At 41.1% G+C, this 22,108-nt stretch overlaps 1 protein-coding gene across 3 annotated transcripts in view; it reads right to left on the bottom strand.

Annotated features, from left to right (window-relative positions):
• LOC129705713 (uncharacterized) overlaps nucleotides 1–22,108 on the bottom strand; it is a 144,783-nt gene that overhangs the window by 51,792 nt on the left and 70,883 nt on the right. For all 3 annotated transcript variants that reach the window (XM_055649456.1, XM_055649455.1, XM_055649457.1), the window contains exons 3-7: nucleotides 10,677–10,753; nucleotides 10,497–10,536; nucleotides 7,947–8,027; nucleotides 4,340–4,447; nucleotides 3,535–3,644 (exon numbers count right to left, since the gene is read on the bottom strand). In XM_055649456.1, coding sequence (XP_055505431.1) covers nucleotides 3,535–3,644; nucleotides 4,340–4,447; nucleotides 7,947–8,027; nucleotides 10,497–10,536; nucleotides 10,677–10,753 — 416 coding nt within the window. The remainder of the gene's footprint in view (nucleotides 1–3,534; nucleotides 3,645–4,339; nucleotides 4,448–7,946; nucleotides 8,028–10,496; nucleotides 10,537–10,676; nucleotides 10,754–22,108) is intronic.

Below are 22,108 nucleotides of genomic sequence, written 5' to 3'. Positions count from 1 at the left end.
TTCAGCTTTACTTTACTGGTGACTTTAAAGACACAGTATGGAAACAGGCCCTTCAGCCCATCGAGTCCACGCCGTCCAACAATCACACCTACATTCATTCGATCCTACACACGAGGGACAATTCACAGAAGCCAGTTAAACTATAAACCTGCACATCTTTTGAATATGGGAGGAAACCAGGGCACCCAGGGAAAACCCACACGATTGCGGCAACAACGTGCAAAATCCACACAGACCGCACCCGTAGTGAGGATTGAACTGTGCCGACCTATAAGGTCATCTGTCGATTTCCCTCCACGCTACATTGAAATGTAGGATAAACATGGGAGTGTTTTCTCTGGAACGTTGGAGGTTGAATGGAGACTTGATAGAAGTATATAAAATTATGAGTGGCATAGACAGAGTAAAAAGTCAGAACCTTTTTTTCTAATACTAGAGGGCATAGATATAATGTGTGAGGAGGAAAGTTTAATAGAGATGTGCAGGGCAAGTTTTTTTTTACACAGAGTGGTGGGGGTCTGGGATACATTGTCAAAGGAGGTAGTTTAGGCAGATATGATAGCGACATCTAAGAGGTGGCTACTTCTTCAATTAACATAACAAGAAGAAAGGAAGCCGCTTTATAGGCCTGCGTACTTAGACCATTTAATCAATGCTGTAAAATTCTGGCTTGTTTCACCATGGCGGATTTCCTGAGGTTATTACCCTTGTCTTCATCTTTTGAGGTTTCAGACTAAGTTGACTCATTGTTACTTCCTGCTATGCAGCCTGGCTGTTTCTTCTGTACAGAAGATGCTCAAAGGCAGCAAAATATTTAAGATATCTGGCCATGCATTATTTCTCATTCTGTTGATAGAAAATGAGTTAAAAAGTTGGGAAGTCATGTTGAAATTGAATATGCATATACAAGTTGGGAAGTCATATTGCAACTGCATAAAACTTATGCCGCATTTAGACAATTGTGTGTAGTTCTGGTTGCAACATTACAGGAAGGATGGGAGGCTTTAAGAGGGTACTGAAGAGGTTTACAAGAACGTTTAATGGTGTCTTGATTATAGAGAGTAGATTTTTTTTCCCCAGAGTGGTTAGTGGTTAGAACATGCTGCTATGGGAGAGGATAGAGACAAATATGATAGCTATTTTGAAGAGTAATTTAGACAGACACATGAACGGACAGGGAATGGACTAATAATGGACTATGTGCAAGTAGATGGGATTACTTTAAATTGACATTAGGGTGAGCACAGATATCGTAGGCCGAAGCCTACTCTGTATTATTCTGTGTTCTATAGGCATCTAAAGGCTATGGGTGAGTGGTGAAATATTGTGTTCTTGGGTGTGTGTGTGTGTGTGTGTGTGTGTGTGTGTGTGTGTGTGTGTGTGTGTGTGTGTGTGTGTGTGTGTGTGTGTGTGTGTGTGTGTGTGTGTGTGTGTGTGTGTGTGTGTGTGAATTTTTGGTGTGTGTGGTGTATCAAGTTTTGTTCAGATTAATGTTATATTTTACGTGATTCACATTAACTTTACAAAACCCCACTTTGAGAAAAAAATCTTCCATCTGAACTGGTAGCTAGCAGCTATTACCTCACGATGGGATCTAATTTACATAAACTGACCATCAGTAGTGTTCCACTGGCAGTTAGCAGCGTACAACGTCACAATGGAATCTCATTTACATAAACTGCCCGTCATCACTGTTCCACCCAGTGCAATGAGAGATTTATAACATTGTTGTAAGGAGAGGGAGATGAGAAGGGGAGGGGAGAGGGGTTATGGAGGGAGGGAGGGAGTGACTGCAGGTAGGGGAATGGAAAGAGAGGTAGGTGAGGGAGGGAATGGAGGAGAGAAGAGGGAGGGTGAAGAGGAGGGGGAGGGAGTGTTGGGGGATGAGGGGAAATGAGCCGCCCCTGCGCAGTTGGGGGTAATGTGTGATTGGTGGAATATTGTGTTGGGGGAGACAGGCGAGTGGTGCAATATTGCGTTGAGAAACGGGTTGCGTTAGGGGACCAGGCCTCCCATGGGGGCTATGGGTGAGTAGTCGAATATTGAGTTGGGGGAATGGGTTGCGTTGAGGGACCAGGCCTCCCGTGTGACAGGGACCCAAAGGGTCTCGCCCCACTTGGTCTCGTATATATTACTAAAACTCTCATCTTGTCTGTGTGGATGTGTGTGTGTGTGTGTGTGTGTGTGTCTGTCTGTCTGTCATGCCCTGAATTACGCCAAAACGGTACACGATAGTGCTACAATTTTTGGACCACCTTACCATTGTCCTGTGGTGTGGTCCATCAAAGTTTCGTTCAGTTTGTTTTGTTCAGATTGATGTTATATTTTACAAGTTATTCACATTTTCAACAACAAAATCCAGTTTGTGAAAAATCACGATGGCAGTTAGCAGTTATGAAACTGTGTGAGAGTAAAGATTTTCAATCTGATGAAAGGCTTTGGTAGGATAGGGGAAGAACTATTCTCATTAAAGTAGGACAATAACTAAATATTATGTATTTAAAATCTTTGGCAAAATAACGAGGGGAAAAACAAGGCATCAGAATCTGGAGTATTATCTTAAAAGATGGTGGAATGCAATTCAAGAATTAGATTAGAAACAAGTTGGACAGGGATTTAAGGATAAGAACGGTAATGCAGAAAAAAAGGGTGTGGGAATAATTATAACTGCTGGTTTAAATGTTTGAATGGATTTCCTCCTTGCTGCCCACTTCTGATGTTGCATTGTGTATGATAAACAATGTCCTAAAAATTACATCTGAAGTACCATTAAATTGAAAGTTTATTAGTGGTAAAATAGCAACACATCCAAATGCTTTTACACTAACATTCTAGAATATAGTTGGGGTGCTGTAGACCTGGTTTCAAACACATGCATGTGGGTTCAACCCTAAAAACTGTGCCTTGACTGGGATTGGTAATTGTGTTTCTGCAGTTCAGGCACGGAAATCGCTATCAAAACATGGGGGGAGGGGGGGGGACACAATTTCTTGGCGGCCGCGCGCGCGCCTGCGTACACACACGCGAGGCTTCAGCCGCAGGCCCTGTGGATGGTAACATCGGAAGGTGACCTGGTTGGTGACTGACTCCGAACTCCAGAAACAGCAGCTTCACCCGCCCCGAATTGTGGGGCTTGAATTGACCCATTCGCGGGGCCTTTCATCGGCTGGTGGGAGCTTCAAAATCGGGAGAGTCGATCGTCTCGATGCAGCAGTTTGATTTTAAGCCACGCCGGGCGCTGAAAGGCCCCACGAACAGGCCGATTCAGGCCTTAGAAAGCGTCTGATAAAGTCTGGATTACAAAACATGGGGGTATTGACCCCCACCTCCCAAAGCATGGAGGGGGCACGTCCCCCCCCCCCCCCCCCCCCCCCCCCCCCCCCACCCCCCCCCCGTCCCCCACAGGATTTACGCCCATGTCAGTTCCAGGCAGCTGAATTGTAGTAATAGTGTCACCAGCGGCAAGGATGGTAAGACTCAAAGCATTATTGGAAAAAGACATAGCTGCGCTCCACTAAATATTAAATCACTTACTTCACTCCATATCGATCCCGAAACATAATATGGTTTCTAAAAGTGCGATTCACATCAAGGTCTATTTGTTTGATTTCTGATGAAAACCTTTGTGCTTGTAATTTCATTCTCTGTAATAGAAATTGACAAAAGTAAAAACGTAATCATATTGGAACTTCACAAATTAGTACAAACTATTAAAGAATAAATAGACCACTGGGCTGTGTTAATGCTCTAGTTGAGTGTCCTCCTCCTTATCATCTAATCCTTTGGTAAATTTTCCTCAATCATTCCTGGTAGTAAGTTGTGTATTTGGTAACTCTTGAGAGCTCTCTCTTATAAATTACCTATTGGACTTTTGTGATTATGTGGTCTTTGGTTCTGATCTTGTCCACAGATAGAAACACTTTATTTATGTTAACGCTATCAAATTCTGGAAGAGCTCTGTAAGAAAAAGTTGGGAAGTACATATAGGTTTAAAAAATATGCAAATACAACTATCTTTGATAGGTATCTTGGTCGACATGGATGCACTGGTTTGAATGCCCCGTTTACATGCTGTATTACTCTCTGCCTCTGTGGCGTGCACGCCATTGTTCTGGATTGACAGCATCCATTCCATAAGTTGACAGACCCTAGAGTCAACACCATTTATTGGATATGATGGAAGTTGCTCCCTCTTTCCCCAGCCTGGAGATTTACCCTTGGAATCAAGCTTAGTGGCCAGCAGTAACCATTGGGTTGGTAAATGCAAAACTTCTAAATGTTGGTGACTGAAAAGAAATTAGGTCAAAAATAAGAAAAATCACCATCCTAAATAATTTACCTCATATTTCCCTTCATTCTCAGATTTCAACTTTTCCAAATCTAACAGCAATGACCAAATCTGACCACGAAGCTGCAGTGGGATTCCTTTGTAAACTCTCCGGACCATCTGAAATACAACATGGGGCAGTTAATTTTATCCATAAAAATCATGAAGCCTATACTTGAATTAATACAATTCTTTGTAGAAAAACCTAATTATGTACACAGCTGATCAAAATGCTGCGTATGTTGGAAGTCTAAAATAAAAAAGGCTGCAAATATTCGGCGAACAGGCAGAATCTGAAGTGAGAGAAAGAGAATTAATGTTGCAAATTCATAACTTTCTGCTTGGTACTCTGATGATTTGTTAACTGTTTTCTCTACAGCTTTTTTTGTCTATCTTCTCTCCATGAATACTCATTAATGTATTAAATATTTCCTGGAGGTTCTGTTTTAACTACACATTTTAAATTGAAAATATGAATATAGAGTGGAAAAATATTTAATTCCACTATGTCATTTTAACTGTCATTGTAATTCAAACCATTACAAAAAGCATAATTCATCACTTTCAAAACACAATGCAAAATATATTCCTTTATTATCAATTACCAAACTAATCCTGAGAAATCACAGTTCATTTTGAAGGTTTATCACAAAGATAAAGTAATTTTGTTTTTTTTGTACGATATACTTTATGGTATTTGTTTATACAACAATTGTTTATCCCTCTTGTGAAATTAGTTTCAAAATCCACAGCTCCTTGTACAAGTTACTATTCCCAATACGAGCCAAGGCAGTAAGCAAGCTAGTGTTGGAAGACATCTGATCAAACATAACCCTGAGTTCACAGCAACATTATCAGGCTATTTTGTACAATTTTAGTCTTCTTCCTTAAAAAAATGCATTTGCCTTGGAGTAAGTACAGCAAATATTCACTAATCTGGTTGAAGTAATGATAGGTTTCCCATATGAGAAGAGATTGAGTAAACTGCATTCTCTAAAGTTCAGAAGAATGAGAGGAGATCTCATTGAAACTTACTAAATTCATCATTTCAAGCAGGACACATCAGACTATTTGACCCATGGTCTTCAGGAAAACATGTTACGGACAGGTGCCAATAGACAAAAGAAAACTATAGCAAAGATCATAGAGCGGAGCAAGCTAGTCCAATCGTCTAAAAATCCGTAGTAGGTCATGGGTAATCCTCAGCGCCATTTCCGTAACCAGCTTCCATCTCTGCTCCAATCTATGATTTTTGGTCATGGCATCCGCTCTATGATCTTTGGAGTGCCCTATCTTGCTCCGCTGTGTAATCTTTGGTTTACACCGAAGGTAGACACAAAAAGCTGGAGTAACTCAGTGGTTCGGGCCAGGCAGCATCTCTGGAGAGAATGAATGGGTGACGTTTCGGGTCGAGACCCTTCTCACCAAGGTGTTAGATAAAGGTAATTATTTTTCTTTTGATCACCTATAACTGTGCCGTGCTCTAAAACTGCAGACGCTAACTTCAGCTCCTAGCTCAATATGTATGAAATTGTTGCAATGCAGATCGCAGTTCCGAATCGCTAAAGACCGATCCGTTTCATTTGCCCAAGTGCGCGCCGCACACAGAACTATCGCGGTTCCTAATGGATCGTATTGGGAGTCTAAAATCAAATTATAATCTGATGTTTCTTGATACAGTTTCTTGACTGTGAATTAGGAATTTTTGCACTCAGGACATTTTTCCTCGATTTTTGTTTTGGGAAAATATAAATTCAATTCTATTTCAAATGGTTTACATTGTTAACTAATCACAACTGAAGTAAACTGTTTTAAAAACACGTTGTTCCTGCAATTTAACATTTACGCGGTTTAAAAAAAATATATGAATACCAATTCGCAGAATATAGGGTAACCAGCTATGACCATGTGTAACTATTTATTTTACAGCAAAGAAATATTTAGATTTAAAAACGCAGGCATTTTAAGCGTCGGATTATAGTAACGGTGCCTCAACATTAAGTGTTTCCATTTCTCTACAAATCTTCAAAATGCTACCCATAATAAAAAAAATTTGTAACGTGTAAACGTCGATCACTTTTATTTATTCGATCCAAAATGAAAAGGTGAAATGTTAATAAATGCTAATCATTACAAGCTTTTTTGGTTGTTTGTGGCAAGAATGTTGTATTGTCATTTGCTTTTACGCGTTGAAATGAGTAAAGAAAATAACTCTACTGGGCTAAGTGCAGCGAGATCACTGTATTTTTCACCCATTCAAACGGTGTGCGCTGATTTTAGAAACAATCATACAAGTAGTGAAAAGAGGGGAATTTACTGGTGATTAATACACCCCGGGATCGGTTTCAACGCAGGATGAAGTTAAGTACGTAAACTGGAGCCAGGTGCATTAATCATCCTTGAACACTCTCTGTTGTATTTCGATCAGCAATTTTACCCTCGACTGGACAGTCACAGTAAAGGGACTTTCAGTCTGAAGAAGGGTCTCGACCCGAAACGTCACCCATTCCTTCTCTCCAGAGATGCCACCTGCCCTGCTGAGTTACTCCAGCATTCTGTGTCTATCTTCAGTTTAAACCAGCATCTGCAGTTCCTTCCCAAGCATTGCCCTCTCCTTCAGGCCATTTTTAATGTTCGAACTGCAGATAATGCAGGCCATTGAAATATTGCTCTGACAGCAGACATTTGCTAACATTAATTCCACCCTAGGCTGTAAGCCAAAGCTCTCATCCATCCTCCTCAAAAAAGACATGCTCCGATTCCATTCTAAGGTAATATTTCAGAAACTTTTCAATTACCATACCAAATCATTCCATTGATAGTTTTCCTCATTTCTATTTTCAAATAAAGAAACCAACCCGACCTGAGTCCGCTCTATAATCTTTGCTGATTACACATTCCACGGAAGTCGGGTCGGGTTTGCTAAAATGGCGGACGTCCCGCCCCATTCCATACTACATGTTAGTCCATTGGATTTTGCAGGAATGGACCATCTTGCTCTGCTCTATGATCTTTGAACTTAAGCTCTTTTCTCCAGCTGCTCTAGTTTCCTCTCACATTCCAAAGATGTGCAGGTCTGTAGGTTAATTGGCTGCTATAAGTTGTCTTTAGTGTGTAGGGTAAAACTAGTGCACAGGTGATCGCTGGTCGACGTGGACACGCTGGTCCGAATGGCCCATTTCCATGCTGTATCACCAAACTAGTCAAAACTAAAATCTAGCATGTTCCTGAGTTTAATGCAATGTGTAGGCATGGAAGTAAGAAATGCATGAACCCAGTGAAATGCTGACAACAGTAAGTATGTTAAAAGTTATCTTGGTACATTGCAGACTTGGCTGGTGTTTCCTTTCTCCTTATAACCAGCACATAACTATTAATGAAATCACCATGTACATTTAGAAACTCAAAATCATGAATCCAAAGAGTGATACTGCTTTGACAGATATATTTGCACCGTGGTGCTAATTTTTGCAGTATAGGTCAGTGAAAGGAACATAAAATGTACGTTATTTTTAAAAGGGAATTTTGGATGGATTTAGCCATTTTACCTACAAAAATAATTCTCAGAAAATTCCAAATTCTTATTTATTGTGCCTGACCTTTAAGCAATCAACATTACCTTGTCACTGTTTCTGTATTTCTCCCACTTCTTAATCATTTTTACCCATTTGCGTACTCTCTCAATTTCCAAATGTTTTTGCTGTAAAACAAAGGTTTTTTAAGAGCAGTGACAATATATTTTTTGCATCTTAAATCATGGCAATAATATCACATTTTATTGGGTTCAACCTTTGGAAAAGTTATGAATAACAAAAGGCATACGATTCAATTTATCCATCCAGCCAATTAAGTTTCTTTGTTACAGTACAACAAAACATAGTGCAACATGAGAACAGGCCCTCTGCCCACAATGTCCATGCTGAACATGATGCTACGTTAATTTCCTCTGCCTGCTGTATCTGCTTCCTACACCACTCAGCATGTCAAGTGGTTGCCAATCTCTGTGTAAAAAAAACTTGTCTCGGACATCTCCGTTAAACTTTTCCCCTCTGATCTTAAAGCGATACCCTCTAATCCATAACATTTCCACCGTGAGAAAAAGGTTCTGTCTACCCCATCTATGCCTCTCATAAATTGTATTTACCTCTATCAGGCTCTACTCAACCTCTGACAATCCAGAGAAAACAATCCAAGTTTGTCTAACCTCTCCTGATAGCAAATATCTTACAATGCAGGCAACAATCTGATAAACCCCTTCAGAAACCTTACCAAAGCTGCCATAACCCTCCCGCAATGGGGGAACTAAAATTGCACACAATACTCCAAATGCAGCCTAACCAAAGTTTTATAAAGATGCAACGTGACTTCCTGACAATTATACTTAATGCCCTGACCAATGGAGGCAAGCATACCATATGTATTATTTCCCCACACGATCTATTGTGTTGCTACTTTCAGGTTGTTATAAACTTGGACCCCAAGATCTCTCTATACATCAATGCTGTCAAATTACTTGCCATTAACTGCATACTTGCCCTTCACATTCAACCTCCCTCAGTGCAGCACCTTAAACATGCTCGTTTTAAAAGCCATCTGCCATTTCTCTGCTCATATCTGTAACTGATCTCTATGCTGTGTTCTTTGACAGCTTTCCTCACTGTCCGCAACTACACTTTGTCTGCAAAATACTTTAAAGATCTACCTTTCCCATTTAGAAAATTTACCTCAACAAAGCACCTTTCCAGCCTGGAAAAAAAAAATCCTCATAATTCATATTTGTAAAGCTCGAGGCTGTTTCTCAGAAAAGTTTCAACATCTGATACAGATTCATGTAAATATAATCTTATCATGATATACTCGATATCTCAAATACACAACAAATTAAACCATTAGCAAGGTGACTATCCTTTCTTAAATTTCAGATCTTTAATGTGTTGATTTGTTCTACCTGTAAGAAGTTGCTAGTTCACTAGAACACATGTTAATGAACATCATTGCTGTTGCTGTGGTTTCCTCAAATTATTCTGACTAGACCAAAAGTACTATCGATGATAATTCAATTGCAAATAAATAAAATATAATGACAATGTTGACTGTGCCTGGAAGGGCACTATGCAGAAATCTGCAGCAAATGCATTTATTTTTCTAATTATGTGCAAGAATAACCCGATAGAAGCAGAGTCTGAAGTGACCAAAATATGGATTGTATGAAAGAAGTATTTGAAAATTTGTTCTAAAGTTGTTAAAAATGTAGCAGAATTATTAACCCTTTTCTGTCTTGATCTGGACAAACACTTTGAAATTGAAAAAAGAGGAAAAATTTCAATCTTATTTAAAATCAACATCATGGGAATGGAAGGTACACAAAGGTCTGAAAAAGGGTTTCGGCTCAAAACGTTGCCTATTTCCTTCGCTCCATGGATGCTGCTGCACCCGCCAAGTTTCTCCAGCTTTTTTGTGTACCTTCGATTTTCCAGCATCTGCAGTTCCTTCTTAAAAACATCATGTGAATGGAAATGCATTTGCAAAATTATCATTAGAGATACTAGCATGGTTTTTAAAATGCAGAGAATGTTATGTTTAAGTAAAATATTCCATTTCCATGTTCTATTGTTCCACTAAATATTCGTGATTATCTTCCAGAAAAGTATTAGTTGGTATAGAGCCTTGCCTGTTCTGGTGAAATTTTACAAACTGGTATGGATTTGCTTCTTGCAACTTATGATTGTGTGGGCAGCATACCTATACCTGCTTCTCTCAATGTTGCCCTGTGTCCAATTGTTAGGTATGTGCCAAGGAGTGGTTCAAGTTCAGACAATCTCCAATTTTCCTTTCATTGCCTGCAGCAAGCTTTGTTCTTGTTAAGAAAATAACAGCAGAAAGCAAAAATCCAAATCATGGGAAAATTTGTTCCAAAGTACTGATTATTAAATCAGCAAATTTCAACTTGCTTTTATTTACAGTATTTCAGAAATTAATTTGAGGCAGAGTACGACACACTATCATTACTTTATGGGGTATACTAAATGAGAATGAACCTCTGGATGGAGATTTTTTTCTGTAAGTGGCAATGAGAGCAGTCACATTAATTTCCTACCATTTGTAGATCAATGCAGATTTGTGAAACAATATTCAACTAATTATTTATTGTAACTGTATTCCATCTTACCTTTACCTCCAGTGCAGTTGGCATGGGCAGTTCATATTCACTGAAAATATATAAAATTGTCATTCATTTTTAATACAGAAAGGAGACATATTGAAGATATCAAATTAATCTGACATTTTTATTAAACATAATTTTTTCTTCAAATATTAAATAAATTTTAGATAAAACCCAACAACTTACTGCAGAAAGCCAAATCTGTCTATAGCTTTATATAAATTGTAGTCTTCTGAATCAATAGATGCTCCATCTTGTCTGCCCTGTAAAAATAAAAAATATCTTTAGTCTACAAATGCCATAATAATTCCTTTAAAATAAAGTTGATAATGAAAAGGGTAAGAGCTGATTCCAATTCAGACCTGGTAACTGATGGGAAAAATTCTTATTTAGCGGATAGTGTAATGCAATGAAGCAGTTTCCTTCCACAACCTTGAAGGCATGCACTAACAGCCTTCTCAATTTTATTTTTTTGGTTTCACTGTTGTTTTTCTGGAAGTCCAAACATTCTTGGGTGCTTTGTGCAATAAAAGACAGTTCAGTTTGACAAGAACTTCAATATGAACCTTCAGATTATACTCAAGACAGATGTTTCTGCTCATTATCTCCTAGAAATTTGGAATTCTTCTTCCTTGAGCTGAGTCTCTTGGCCAATAACCACTCTCAAATGCCAAAACGCATTGTACCATATCAATTTTGTGTATTAACCTGAATCTTGTGGTGAATTTGCTCTTTTATATTGATTCACATACCACAGATGGAAATAATGGCACTTTGCTGAATATTGGTCCAGCTAAATAATACCCAACAATGACCACTTCTTAGGTACACAAAAATGCTGGAGAAACTCAGCGGGTGCAGCAGCATCTATGGAGCGAAGGAAATAGGCAACGTTTCGGGCCGAAACCCTTCTTCAGACCACTTCTTAATTGTTTTCAATTGCATCTTATCATGATTTCAATACGCAACCAGCATAAGCCTGTCCTGTTCATTACCTTGGAACATCAGCATAATGTTGAAATTCTTCTAGTACAGGGGCTAGCTTGCTGTTTATTATCATATCTCCTAAAAAGTGAAGTGTTTTGTAACTGAAATTGGTAGGGATATTATTTCAGAGGCCTTAGCAGTTTACTGGAAGCATGGCAAAAAACAGCATCACATGCAATTACGTAGCATTGGAGGTTTTGGGGAGTTGGAGGAAATTGTTTAGAACATAGAACAGTACAGCACAGGGATGGGCCCATTGGCCCACAATGTTTGCCTAGTTTATAGACAATGATGCCTAGTTTATAGACAAATTGCAAAAGACAATAGGTGCAGGAGTAGTCCATTCGGCCCTTCGAGCCAGCACCGCCATTCAATGTGATCATGGCCGATCATCCACAATCAGTACCCCATTCCTGCCTTCTCCCCATATCCCTTGACTCCGCTATCTTTAAGAGCTCTATCTAGCCCTCTCTTGAAAATATCCAGAGACCCAGCCTCCACAGCCCTCTGAGGCAGAGAATTCCACACTCACAACTCCGCGTGAAAAAGTTTTTCCTCATCACCGCTTTAAATGGCTTAGCCCTTATTCGTAAACTGTGGCCCCTGGTTCTGGACTCCCAACATCGGGAACATGTTTCCCACCTCTACCGTGTCCAAACCCTTAATAATCTTACTTGTTTCAATAAGATTCCCATCATCCTTCTAAATCCCAGAGTATACAAGCCCAGCCGCTCCATTCTATCAACATATGACAGACCCGCCACCCGGGAATTAACCTGGTGAACCTACGCTGCGCTCCCTCAATAGCAAGAATGTCATTCCTCAAATTTGGAGACCAAAACTGCACACAATACTCCAGGTGTGGTCTCACTAGGGCCCTGTACAACTGCAGAAGGACCTCTTTGCTCCTCTACTCAACTCCTCTTGTTATGAAGGCCAACATGCCATTTGCTTTTAACCTCACATTTATCCACACTAAACTGCATCTGTCATGCATTTGCCCACTCTCCCAGCCTGTTCAAGGCACCCTGCATCCTCAAAGCATCGTCTTCACAGTTCACACTGCCACCCAGCTTTGTGTCATCTGTAAATTTGCTAATTGTATTGTATTGTATTGTTATTGTATTGTTACCTTTAATCCCTTCATCGAAATGATTAAGGTATATTGTAAATAGCTGCAGTCCCAGCACCGAGCCTTGCGGTACCCCTAGTCACTGCCTGCCATTCTGAAAGGACCCGTTAATCCCTACTCTTTGTTTCCTGTCTGACAACCAATTTTCTCTCCATGTCAGCACCCTACCACCAATACCATGTGCTCTAATTTTGCCCACCTATCTCTTATGTGGGACCTTATCAAATGCTTTCCAAAAGTACAGGAACACTACATCTACTGGCTCTCCCTTGTACAGTTTCTTAGTTACATCCTCAAAAAATTCCAGAAGATTAGTCAAGCATGATTTCCCCTTCGTGAATCCATGCTGACTCGGACTGATCCTGTTACTGCTATCCAAATGTACCACTATTTCATCTTTTATAATTGACTCCAGCATCTTCCCCACCACCAATGTCAGGCTAACTGGTCAAATATTTCCTGTTTTCTCTCTCTTGCCCTTCATTAAAAGTGGGATAACAGTAGCTACCCTCCAATCCACAGGAACTGATCCTCAATTTATAGAACGTTGGAAAATGATCACAAAGTGTCTACAATTTCTAGAGCCACTTCCTTAAGTACCGTGGGATGCAGACCATCGGACCCTGGGGATTTATCTGCCTTCAGACCTGTCTACCCAACACCATTTACTGTCTAACGTGAATTTCCTTCAGTTCCTCCATCACCCTAGATCCTCTGGCCACTAGTACATCAGGGAGATTGTTTGTGCCTGCCTTAGTGAAGACGGATCCAAAGTACCTGTTCAACTCATCTGCCATTTCCTTGTTCCCCAGAATAAATTCACCTTTTTCAGTTTTCAAGGGTCCAACTTTGGTCTTAACTATTTTTTTCCTCTTTACATATCGAAAGAAGCTTTTACCATCCTCCTTTATATTCTTGGCTAGCTTACCTTCGTACCTCACCTTTTCTCCCCATATTGCCTTTTTAGTTAGCTTCTGTTGCTCTTTAAAAGTTGTACAATCTTCTGGCTTCCCACTCATCTTTGCTATGTTATACTTCTTTTCCTTTATTTTTATACTGTCCCCGACTTCCCTTGTCTGCCACTGTCGCCCCTTGCTCCCCTTGGAATCATTCTTCCTCTTTGGAATGATCTGATCCTGCACCTTCTGTATTGTTCACAGAAATACCTCCACTGTTGTTCCACTGTCATCCCTGCTAGGGCATCTTTCCAGCCAACTGGCCAGCTCCTCCCTCATGGCTCAATAGTCCCCTTTGTTCAACTGTAATACTGACACCTCCAATTTACCCTTCTCCCTCTCAAATTGTAGATTAAAATTTAGCATATTATGGTCACTACCTCCTAATGGCTCCTTTAGCTAGAGTTTCCTTATCAAATCCAGTTCATTACACAACACTAAATCCAGAATTGCCTTTTCCCTGGTACGCTCCAGTACAAGCTGCTCTAAGAATCCATCACGGAGGCACTCCATAAACTCCCTTTCTTGGGGTCCTTTACCAACCTGATTTTCCCAGTGTACCTGCATGTTGAAATCTCCCATAACAACCGTGGCATTACCTTTACGACATGCCAATTTTAACTCTTGATTCAACTTGCACCCTATATCCAGGGTATTGTTTGGGGGCCTGTAGATAAGTCCCATTAGGGTCTTTTTACCCTTACAATTCCTTAGTTCTATCCATTTCTCATCTGTCTGTACATGATTCATATTCCTATATTCCCTGCACTTCCATGTGCCTATTCAAAAGCCTCTCAAATGCCACTATTACATCTGCCTCCACCACCATCTTTGATAATAGGTTCCAACCCCTCACCACTCTCTGGGTAAAAATATTTGCGCTGCACATCTCCATCAAATTTTCTCACTCTTATTTTATACCTACAGTGGCTTGCAAAAGTATTCATACCCCTTGAACTTTTCCACATTTTGTCACGTTATAACCACAAACGTAAATGTATTTTATTGGGATTTTATGTGATAGACCAACACAAAGTGGTGCATAATTGTGAAGTGGAAGGGAAATGATACATGGTTTTCAAATTTTTTTACAAATAAAAAACTGAAAAGTGTGGCCTGCAAAAGTATTCAGCCACCTTCACTCTGATACCCCTAAATAAAATCCAGTGCAACCAATTGCCTTCAGAAGTCACCTAATTAGTAAATAGAGTCCACTTGTGTGTAATCTAATCTCAGTATAAATACAGCTGTTCTGCGAAGGCTTCAGAGATTTGTTACAGAACATTAGTGAACAAACAGCATCATGAAGCCCAACGAACACACCAAACAGGCCAGGGATAAAGTTGTGGAGAAGTTTAAAGCAGGGTTAGGTTATAAAAAAATATCCCAAGCTTTGAACATCTCACGGAGCACTGTTCAATCCATCATCCAAAAATGGAAAGAGTATGGCACAACTGCAAACCTACCAAGACATGGCCGTCCACCTAAACTGACAGGCCAGGCAAGAAGAGCATTGATCAGAGAAGCAGCCAAGAGGCCCATGGTAACTCTGGGGGAGCTGCAGAGATCCACAGCTCAGGTGGGAGAATCTGTCCACAGGACAACTATTAGTCGTGCACTCCACAAATCGGGCCTTTATGGAAGAGTGGCAAGAAGAAAGCCATTGTTGAAAAAAAGCCATAAGAAGTCCCGTTTGCAGTTTGCCACAAGCCATGTGGGGAACACAGAAACATGTGGAGGAAGGTGCTCTGGTCAGATGAGACCAAAATTGAAGTTTTTGGCCTAAATGCAAAACGCTATGTGTGGTAGAAAACTAACACTGCACATCACCCTGAACACACCATCCCCACTGTGAAACATGGTGGTGTCAGCATCATGCTGTGGGGATGCTTTTCTTCAGCAGGGACAGGGAAGCTGGTCAGAGTTGATGGGAAGATGGATGGAGCTAAATACAGGGCAATCTTGGACGAAAACCTGTTAGAGTCTGCAAAAGACTTGAGACTGGGGTGGAGGTTCACCTTCCAGCAGGACAACGACCATAAACATACAGCCAGAGCTACAATGGAATGGTTTAGATCAAAGCATATTCATGTGTTAGAATGGCACAGTCAAAGTCCAGACCTAAATACAATTGACAATCTCTGGCAAGACTTGAAAATTGCTGTTCACAGACGCTCTCCATCCAATCTGACTGAACTTGAGCTAATTTGCAAAGAAGAATGGGCAAACATTTCAGTCTCTAGATGTGCAAAGCTGGTAGAGACATACCCCAAAAGACTTGCAGCTGTAATTGCAGCGAAAGGTGGTTCTACAAAGTATTGACTCAGGGTGGCTGAATACTTTTGCCCGCCACACTTTTCAGTTTTTTATTTGTAAAAACATTTGAAAACCATGTATCATTTTCCTTCCACTTCACAATTATGCACCACTTTGTGTTGGTCTATCACATAAAATCCCAATAAAATACATTTACGTTTGTGGTTGTAACGTGACAAAATGTGGAAAAGTTCAAGGGGTATGAAAACTTTTGCAAGCCACTGTATACTCTCTCGTGTTGGACATTTCCACCCTGGGAAAAAGTTCTAACTGTCTACCCTCCCTTTGCCTCTCATAATGTTATGTACTTTTATCAAGTCTCCCCTCTGTGGTTCCAGAGAAAACAATCCAAGTTCATCCAACCTCTCCCAGGGCAGATGGGGTCACACTGACTTGATTATGCTTTTTTCAGGAAGTGACAAAGGAGAATGATGAAGATAGGGTGGTGGATGTTGTATAGAAGAATTCGGAGATAGTGATCACAACTCCCTAAGTTTTAAGATCCAGACTTGAACTTATTCAGGTCTGGATCTTAAAACTTATGGAGTTGTGATCAATATCTCCAAATTCTTCTTCCAAGCAACTGGCCAGGCTTGTTTCCCAATACAAGGTCCTATATGGTCCTTCCACAAATTGGATACACCCAACAAATTCTGCCCTATGTAATCCTCTTGGCTTGGGTAGGCCCCAGTCAATGTTGAGGAAGTTAAAGTCACCCCTGTCAACCTGTGGTTCTTGCATCCTTCTGTAATCTATCTACATATCTGATCCTCTATCTCCCGCTGGCTATTGGGTAATAGCCTATAATATAATCCCATTAGAGTAATTGCTCCTTTCTTGTTTTTTTAGCTCAACCCCAAATGCCTCAGTAGACTACCCTTCAGTATATCCTCTGTGTACCACGGTGACATTTTCCCTGATTAGTAAAGCAACAGCTCCACTTCTTTTACCCCCCTCCCCCCCCCACCCCCACACTGTCTTGCTAAAACATTGAAACCCAGCCACCTCTGCCCCAGAAGAGGTCCCTATGTTCAAAAAATCTGAATCCGTGTCCCTTGCACCAACTCAGCCACACATTCACCTGTTCTATCCTCCTATTGCTAGCCTCACTAGCACATGGCGCCTATAGTAATCCAGAGATTACCACCCTCAAGATATTGCATTTTAATCTTCTCCCTGACTCCCGATGTTCATTCTGCACCATCCAAATATGTGCCAAGGTAACAGTAGGATCAATGTAAACAGTCAGGTTCTTAGATGTGGATGCAAAGTTGCAAAAAAGATTTACAATGCATATATTTACAAATTCCTCAGCAGGGTAGTACACTTGCTAGTGAATTGAGTGTCAAATATCTGGCAGATTTTTATACGATATTCTCATGAATGTCTGCAATGTAATTTCTGCAATCAACTGTTTGAAAAAGGTGTGAAGAAGTGCAACCAAACATCCAAATGTGTTGAATAAACAGGTTATATCCTCAATGTACGAACCCGATTTAACCTCATTGTGTTACCAAATTTGAACTCAATGATACAACCAAAGCTATGTGCTCAACTCATACAATGAACCCTGCATTCAGCAACAGGAAGGACCCCACCAGTCTGAGCTATTCAAATAAACCATCAATTGTTTTTTTGGGTTTATTGCTGATTAGATTAGGGAGTGCTCGCTGGAGAAAGTTTGGATTTCGGTCCTTTTCGAGACTACATAGTAGGCTACAGACCGATTATGTAAAAAAAGAATGCGTCGATTTAAGCTTCAATTAAAGTCTGTGGCTCTCATATGAAATGCTTCAAGGAGAATTCCACAACAGAGCATAATGGAGAAAATGAGGACAGCATACTGTAAAACAACCTACTTGATGAGGGAATGAAAGGCAAGTGGAAAAACTTAAATCATATACAGTAAGGATGTTTAGGAATACCTATGTGATAATTTCCTCACTGAGGAACATATGCCATATTCTACAGAAATAAATGTAACCCATGTTGTCAAAAGTCATGATAACCATCAAATCCTATGCTTCTAGAGTTTTACAGAATGCTGTTTGGATCATCAGCAACACTTCAGAGTTTGCAAAAACAAGTCCTGCATTTAGGAAGTGTGCTGATGATTTTTTCTCTAGGATTGTGGAGTTCGTCTCTTTTTCCCCCAAACTGAAAAAAGTTATTGTAAACCATGTCAACCTATACATTCAAGGAATTTAAACCTTTTCGTTTGTAAAAAGGTCTGGAGTATTAATAGGATGACGCGGTGTTTTTGCACAGTCAATGTCTGACATAATTTGCAGGATCTGCCACGCTTTGTCCTGCCTCCCCCCTTTTCCAGCTTTCGTCTTCCCCCCCACAATCAATCTGATCAAAGGTCTCAACCCAAAATGTCACATATCCATGTTCTTCAGAGATGCTGTCTGACCTGCTGAGTTACCACAGTAATTTGTGTCCTTAGCTAATTAATATTTCAGGTCAAATATTTATCAGATGAAAGGCTATCAATTTGAAATGCTACTCTATTTCTCTCTCCATAGTTGCTACCTGCCCCGTTGAGTATATTCAGGATTTTCTCTTTGTATTTCCAATTTTTAGCATTTGCAATTATTTCACATACATAAAATTACTTCATTCTTCCAGGGTGGCCTCTTTGATGCTGAAATTAGTTGAACATTTTGAAACGCTGGTAGATATAAGAACATAAAGTATGAAATAGAAACAGGAATTTGCCATTCTGCCATTTGTATCTCTTCTGCCATTCAATAAAATCACAGCCGATTTGAAACAATGGAAATTCTTGAAAGTTGTAAGATCATGATTTGGTTGATGAGAGAGTGTCAACTTTTTTTTAGCAATGTAGGCATTCATACAATTGCTTTAAAATTAACTGATCCATATGTCTTTAGTATAACTTATGAAGGAAAGAATTTCCACCATAACCAACTGGTTACTTGACACTACTGAGGACAGATTAACGATAGGCTGAAGCTTCATAAAATATTAAACCACCATCTAGAATGTTCTTCTTCCCGCCTCCTCCCCCCCCCCCCCACATCACTTTTAAGAAGGGTCTCGACCCAAAACGCCACCTTTTCCTTCGCTCCATAGATGATGCCTCACCCACTGAGTTTCTCCAGCATTTTTGACTACCTTCGATTTCTCCAGCATCTGCAGTTCTTTCTTAAACATCTAGAATAAGTAGTCATTCTATTTGGAGTTTACATTTCTACCTTGTATATGCAATACTATAGCAGTTATTCTTAATAAATCAAATAAAGATCACTAAGATACAGCTCTATAAAAGTATACAAAAGTTAATTATTTGCCATGAAAAACATTATAACATTATCTGCTTCCCATTTTCAGCGGTACTTATACAAGACGAAATAATCGTATGTTAATCTTTGACCAGTAATGCAGATTAATTATTGTTCAGTTCCTGATCAGTTAAATCTAATTCTGTTATCCAAGATCTGTAATGCTCAATTCTTGGACATTTATTATTCATTCACTAGGTGCAAATCCAGCTTGTAAAAAGGGCATTTACTGTCCTTGAATTAAACTAGAAAAAGCATATTATATATTAAGAATCAAACACACTTAGAAATCAAATCTAAGCGATATCAGGTTAGAATTTCCTTCCCAAGGCCAGATTTCATTCCTAAAAGAACATTTGTCAATTGGATGCAAGTTTAAAACAATCTAGTAGTTATGTGACTATCATTTGTAAAAGGGAAAAGCTGAATTTAAATTCACTAGCTGCTTAACTATAATTTGAGCTCATATATCAAAGTAAAAACTCCAGGACTTATTTTAAGACCAGTAACAACCATTTTATTGATTTGCACTCTAATTGCATTTGTCTGGCATTCTAGTTCACCAATTTCAGACCCAGTCTTCTCATCCTTTATATCTCTCCTTTTAGGCATTCAGATGTTTTTCCCCCTCTGCTGGTAAATTCAATCAACTAATAATCTTCCACACCTATCTTTCCTTATTTCCTACTGCCTTTATGTCAATTTTTCATCCTGCTTTATCAGCCCTTCTGTTTGTTAATCATTCCTCCCTTGCAAACAATCATAGTTGTCTATGGATTCTCTCAGATTAGAGATCATTGATCTGATATGTTAATGTTGTTTCTCTCACCACAGATGTAATGTAATCTGGTGGTATTTTCTGTAATTACTGGGTTAAATCACAATAAAGTCAGTTTTAATTTGAACTGAACTGACATCTAGTTTTAAAATACCATCTGGAAGAAACGCTGATTCACATAATCTGTGCATTAAGTTGAGCTCAAAACATGGAGCAATCCCAAGTATGATCATGTGAATGAAAACCTACTCATGAAAAGGGACCAAATTCACAGTTACACTAATGATCCTTCCCCGATAACAGTGGAGGCCCTGAAACCTGCATCAAATCATCTACATAAACCTGTGAGTGCAATGATACAGGGCTGCCAACTCTCACGCTTTGAGCGTGAGCATCACACCCTCAAGCAAACTCTCACGCCCTCATGCTGATCAGAAATTTCTCACGCTCTGTGGTGAGAAATTCTGTGATCAACAAAAATTTAAAAACTCGCATAAACTGCATGGTCCGCGGGTGTTGGGGAGCCGGGGCTGAGGGAGTGATGGGAGCAGCGGGCAGATACAGATGCGGGGAGCCGGGACTGGTGAGTGCGGGGCTGATGAGTATTTGTGCGGCTAGCGAGTCGCTCGCTGCAGCTTCGGCCATGGAGCATCTCCGGACAGTGCGAGTGTCCCGCGCCGTCGGAGGCGTGGGAAGCGCCGCTACCGCGAGAGTCTCTGTGCCGAAAGGACAGACTCTCAAAGGGAGGTGGAGAGAAAAGAGAGAGGAAGGAGACAGGGGGAGAGAGAGAGAGGGGGGGGGGGGGGGGTGAGAGGAGAGAGACGGGAGAGACAGAGGGGGGTGAATGGAGAGAGAGGGGGAGAGGGGGGAGAGAGGGGGAGAGGTGAGAGGGGGAGGAGGGGAGAGGAGAGGGGGGGGAGTGAGGGAGGGAGAGGGGGGAAGAGAGAGAGGGGTGAGAGGGAAGAGAGAGAGGGGAGGAGAAGGTAGAGAGAGAGAATGGACGAGAGAGGGGGGGTGGTAAAAAGAGGGGGATAGAGGGGAGAGAGGGAGAGAGGGAGAAAGAGAGGGGGAGGGAGAGATACAGGGAGAGGGAGAGAGGGGCAGGGAGAGGGAGAGAGACGGGGAGAGAGGGAGAGAAAGAGACGGAGAGGGAGGAATGAGAGAGGAGAGAAATAGAGAGAGAGAGAGAGGGGGGAAGAGAGAGAGAGAGAGAGGGGGGAGAGGGAGAGAGAGAGAGGGGAGAGAGAGAGAGAGAGGGGAGAGAGAGAGAGAGGAGAGGGAGAGACAGAGAGGGGGGAGAGAGAGAGAGAGGGGAGAGAGAGAGGGGGGGAAGCGAGGGAGGAGAGAGGGGGGGGAGAAGAGGGTGGGGAGAGAGAAGAAAGAGAGGGGGGGGGGGAAGAGAGAGGAGAGAGAGTTAGGGGAGAGAGAGAGACAGAGTGGGGGGTGGGAGAGGGAGAGAGAGAGAGAGAGGGTACGAGAGAGAGGGAGGAGAGTGAGGTAGGACGGAGAGAGGGGGAAGGGAGAGAGAGGGAGGAGAGAGGGGAAGAGAGGAGAGAGGGGGAGAGAGAGAGGGGGAGAGAGAGAGGGGGGAGAGAGAGAGAGAGGGAAGGGTAGAGAGTGAGAGGGGGAGACAGGGGAGAGAGAGGGGGTGAGAGGAGAGACAGAGAGGGAGAGAGAGAGAGGGGAAAGAGAGATGGAGGGGAGAGAGAGAGGGGAGAGAGAGAGAGGGGGTGTTGAGAGGAGAGAGAGTGCATCCTGGAGGACAACCAGTGGCTGCTGGAATTAAGTACCAAGCACTGGGTAGAAACGGTGGAAGATAGTGGACTTCAAATGGGGTTGGTTGGTGAAAGCATCCTGCTTGCCTGCTAGATTTTCACTTACTGTAACTGCAGGAAAAATGTTCCCGATGTTGGCGGCGTTCAGAACCATGGGTCACAGTTTAAGAATAAAGGGGGGGCCAGTTAGGACTGAGATGGAGGACAAACTTTCTTCACGCAGAGAGTTGTGAATCTGTGGAATTCTCTGCCACAGAAGGCACTGCAGGCCAATTCAAAGGATGTTTTCAAGAGAGAGTTAGATTTACTTCTTGGGGCTAACAACATCAAGGGATATGGGGAAAAAAACAGGAAAGAGGTACTGAT

This window comes from Leucoraja erinacea, chromosome 18 (genome assembly GCF_028641065.1).
Source record: "Leucoraja erinacea ecotype New England chromosome 18, Leri_hhj_1, whole genome shotgun sequence".
Classification (NCBI taxonomy): domain Eukaryota; kingdom Metazoa; phylum Chordata; class Chondrichthyes; order Rajiformes; family Rajidae; genus Leucoraja; species Leucoraja erinaceus.
Note: the sequence above shows the minus strand (reverse complement) of the source record. Positions and strands in the feature narration are given on the sequence as shown.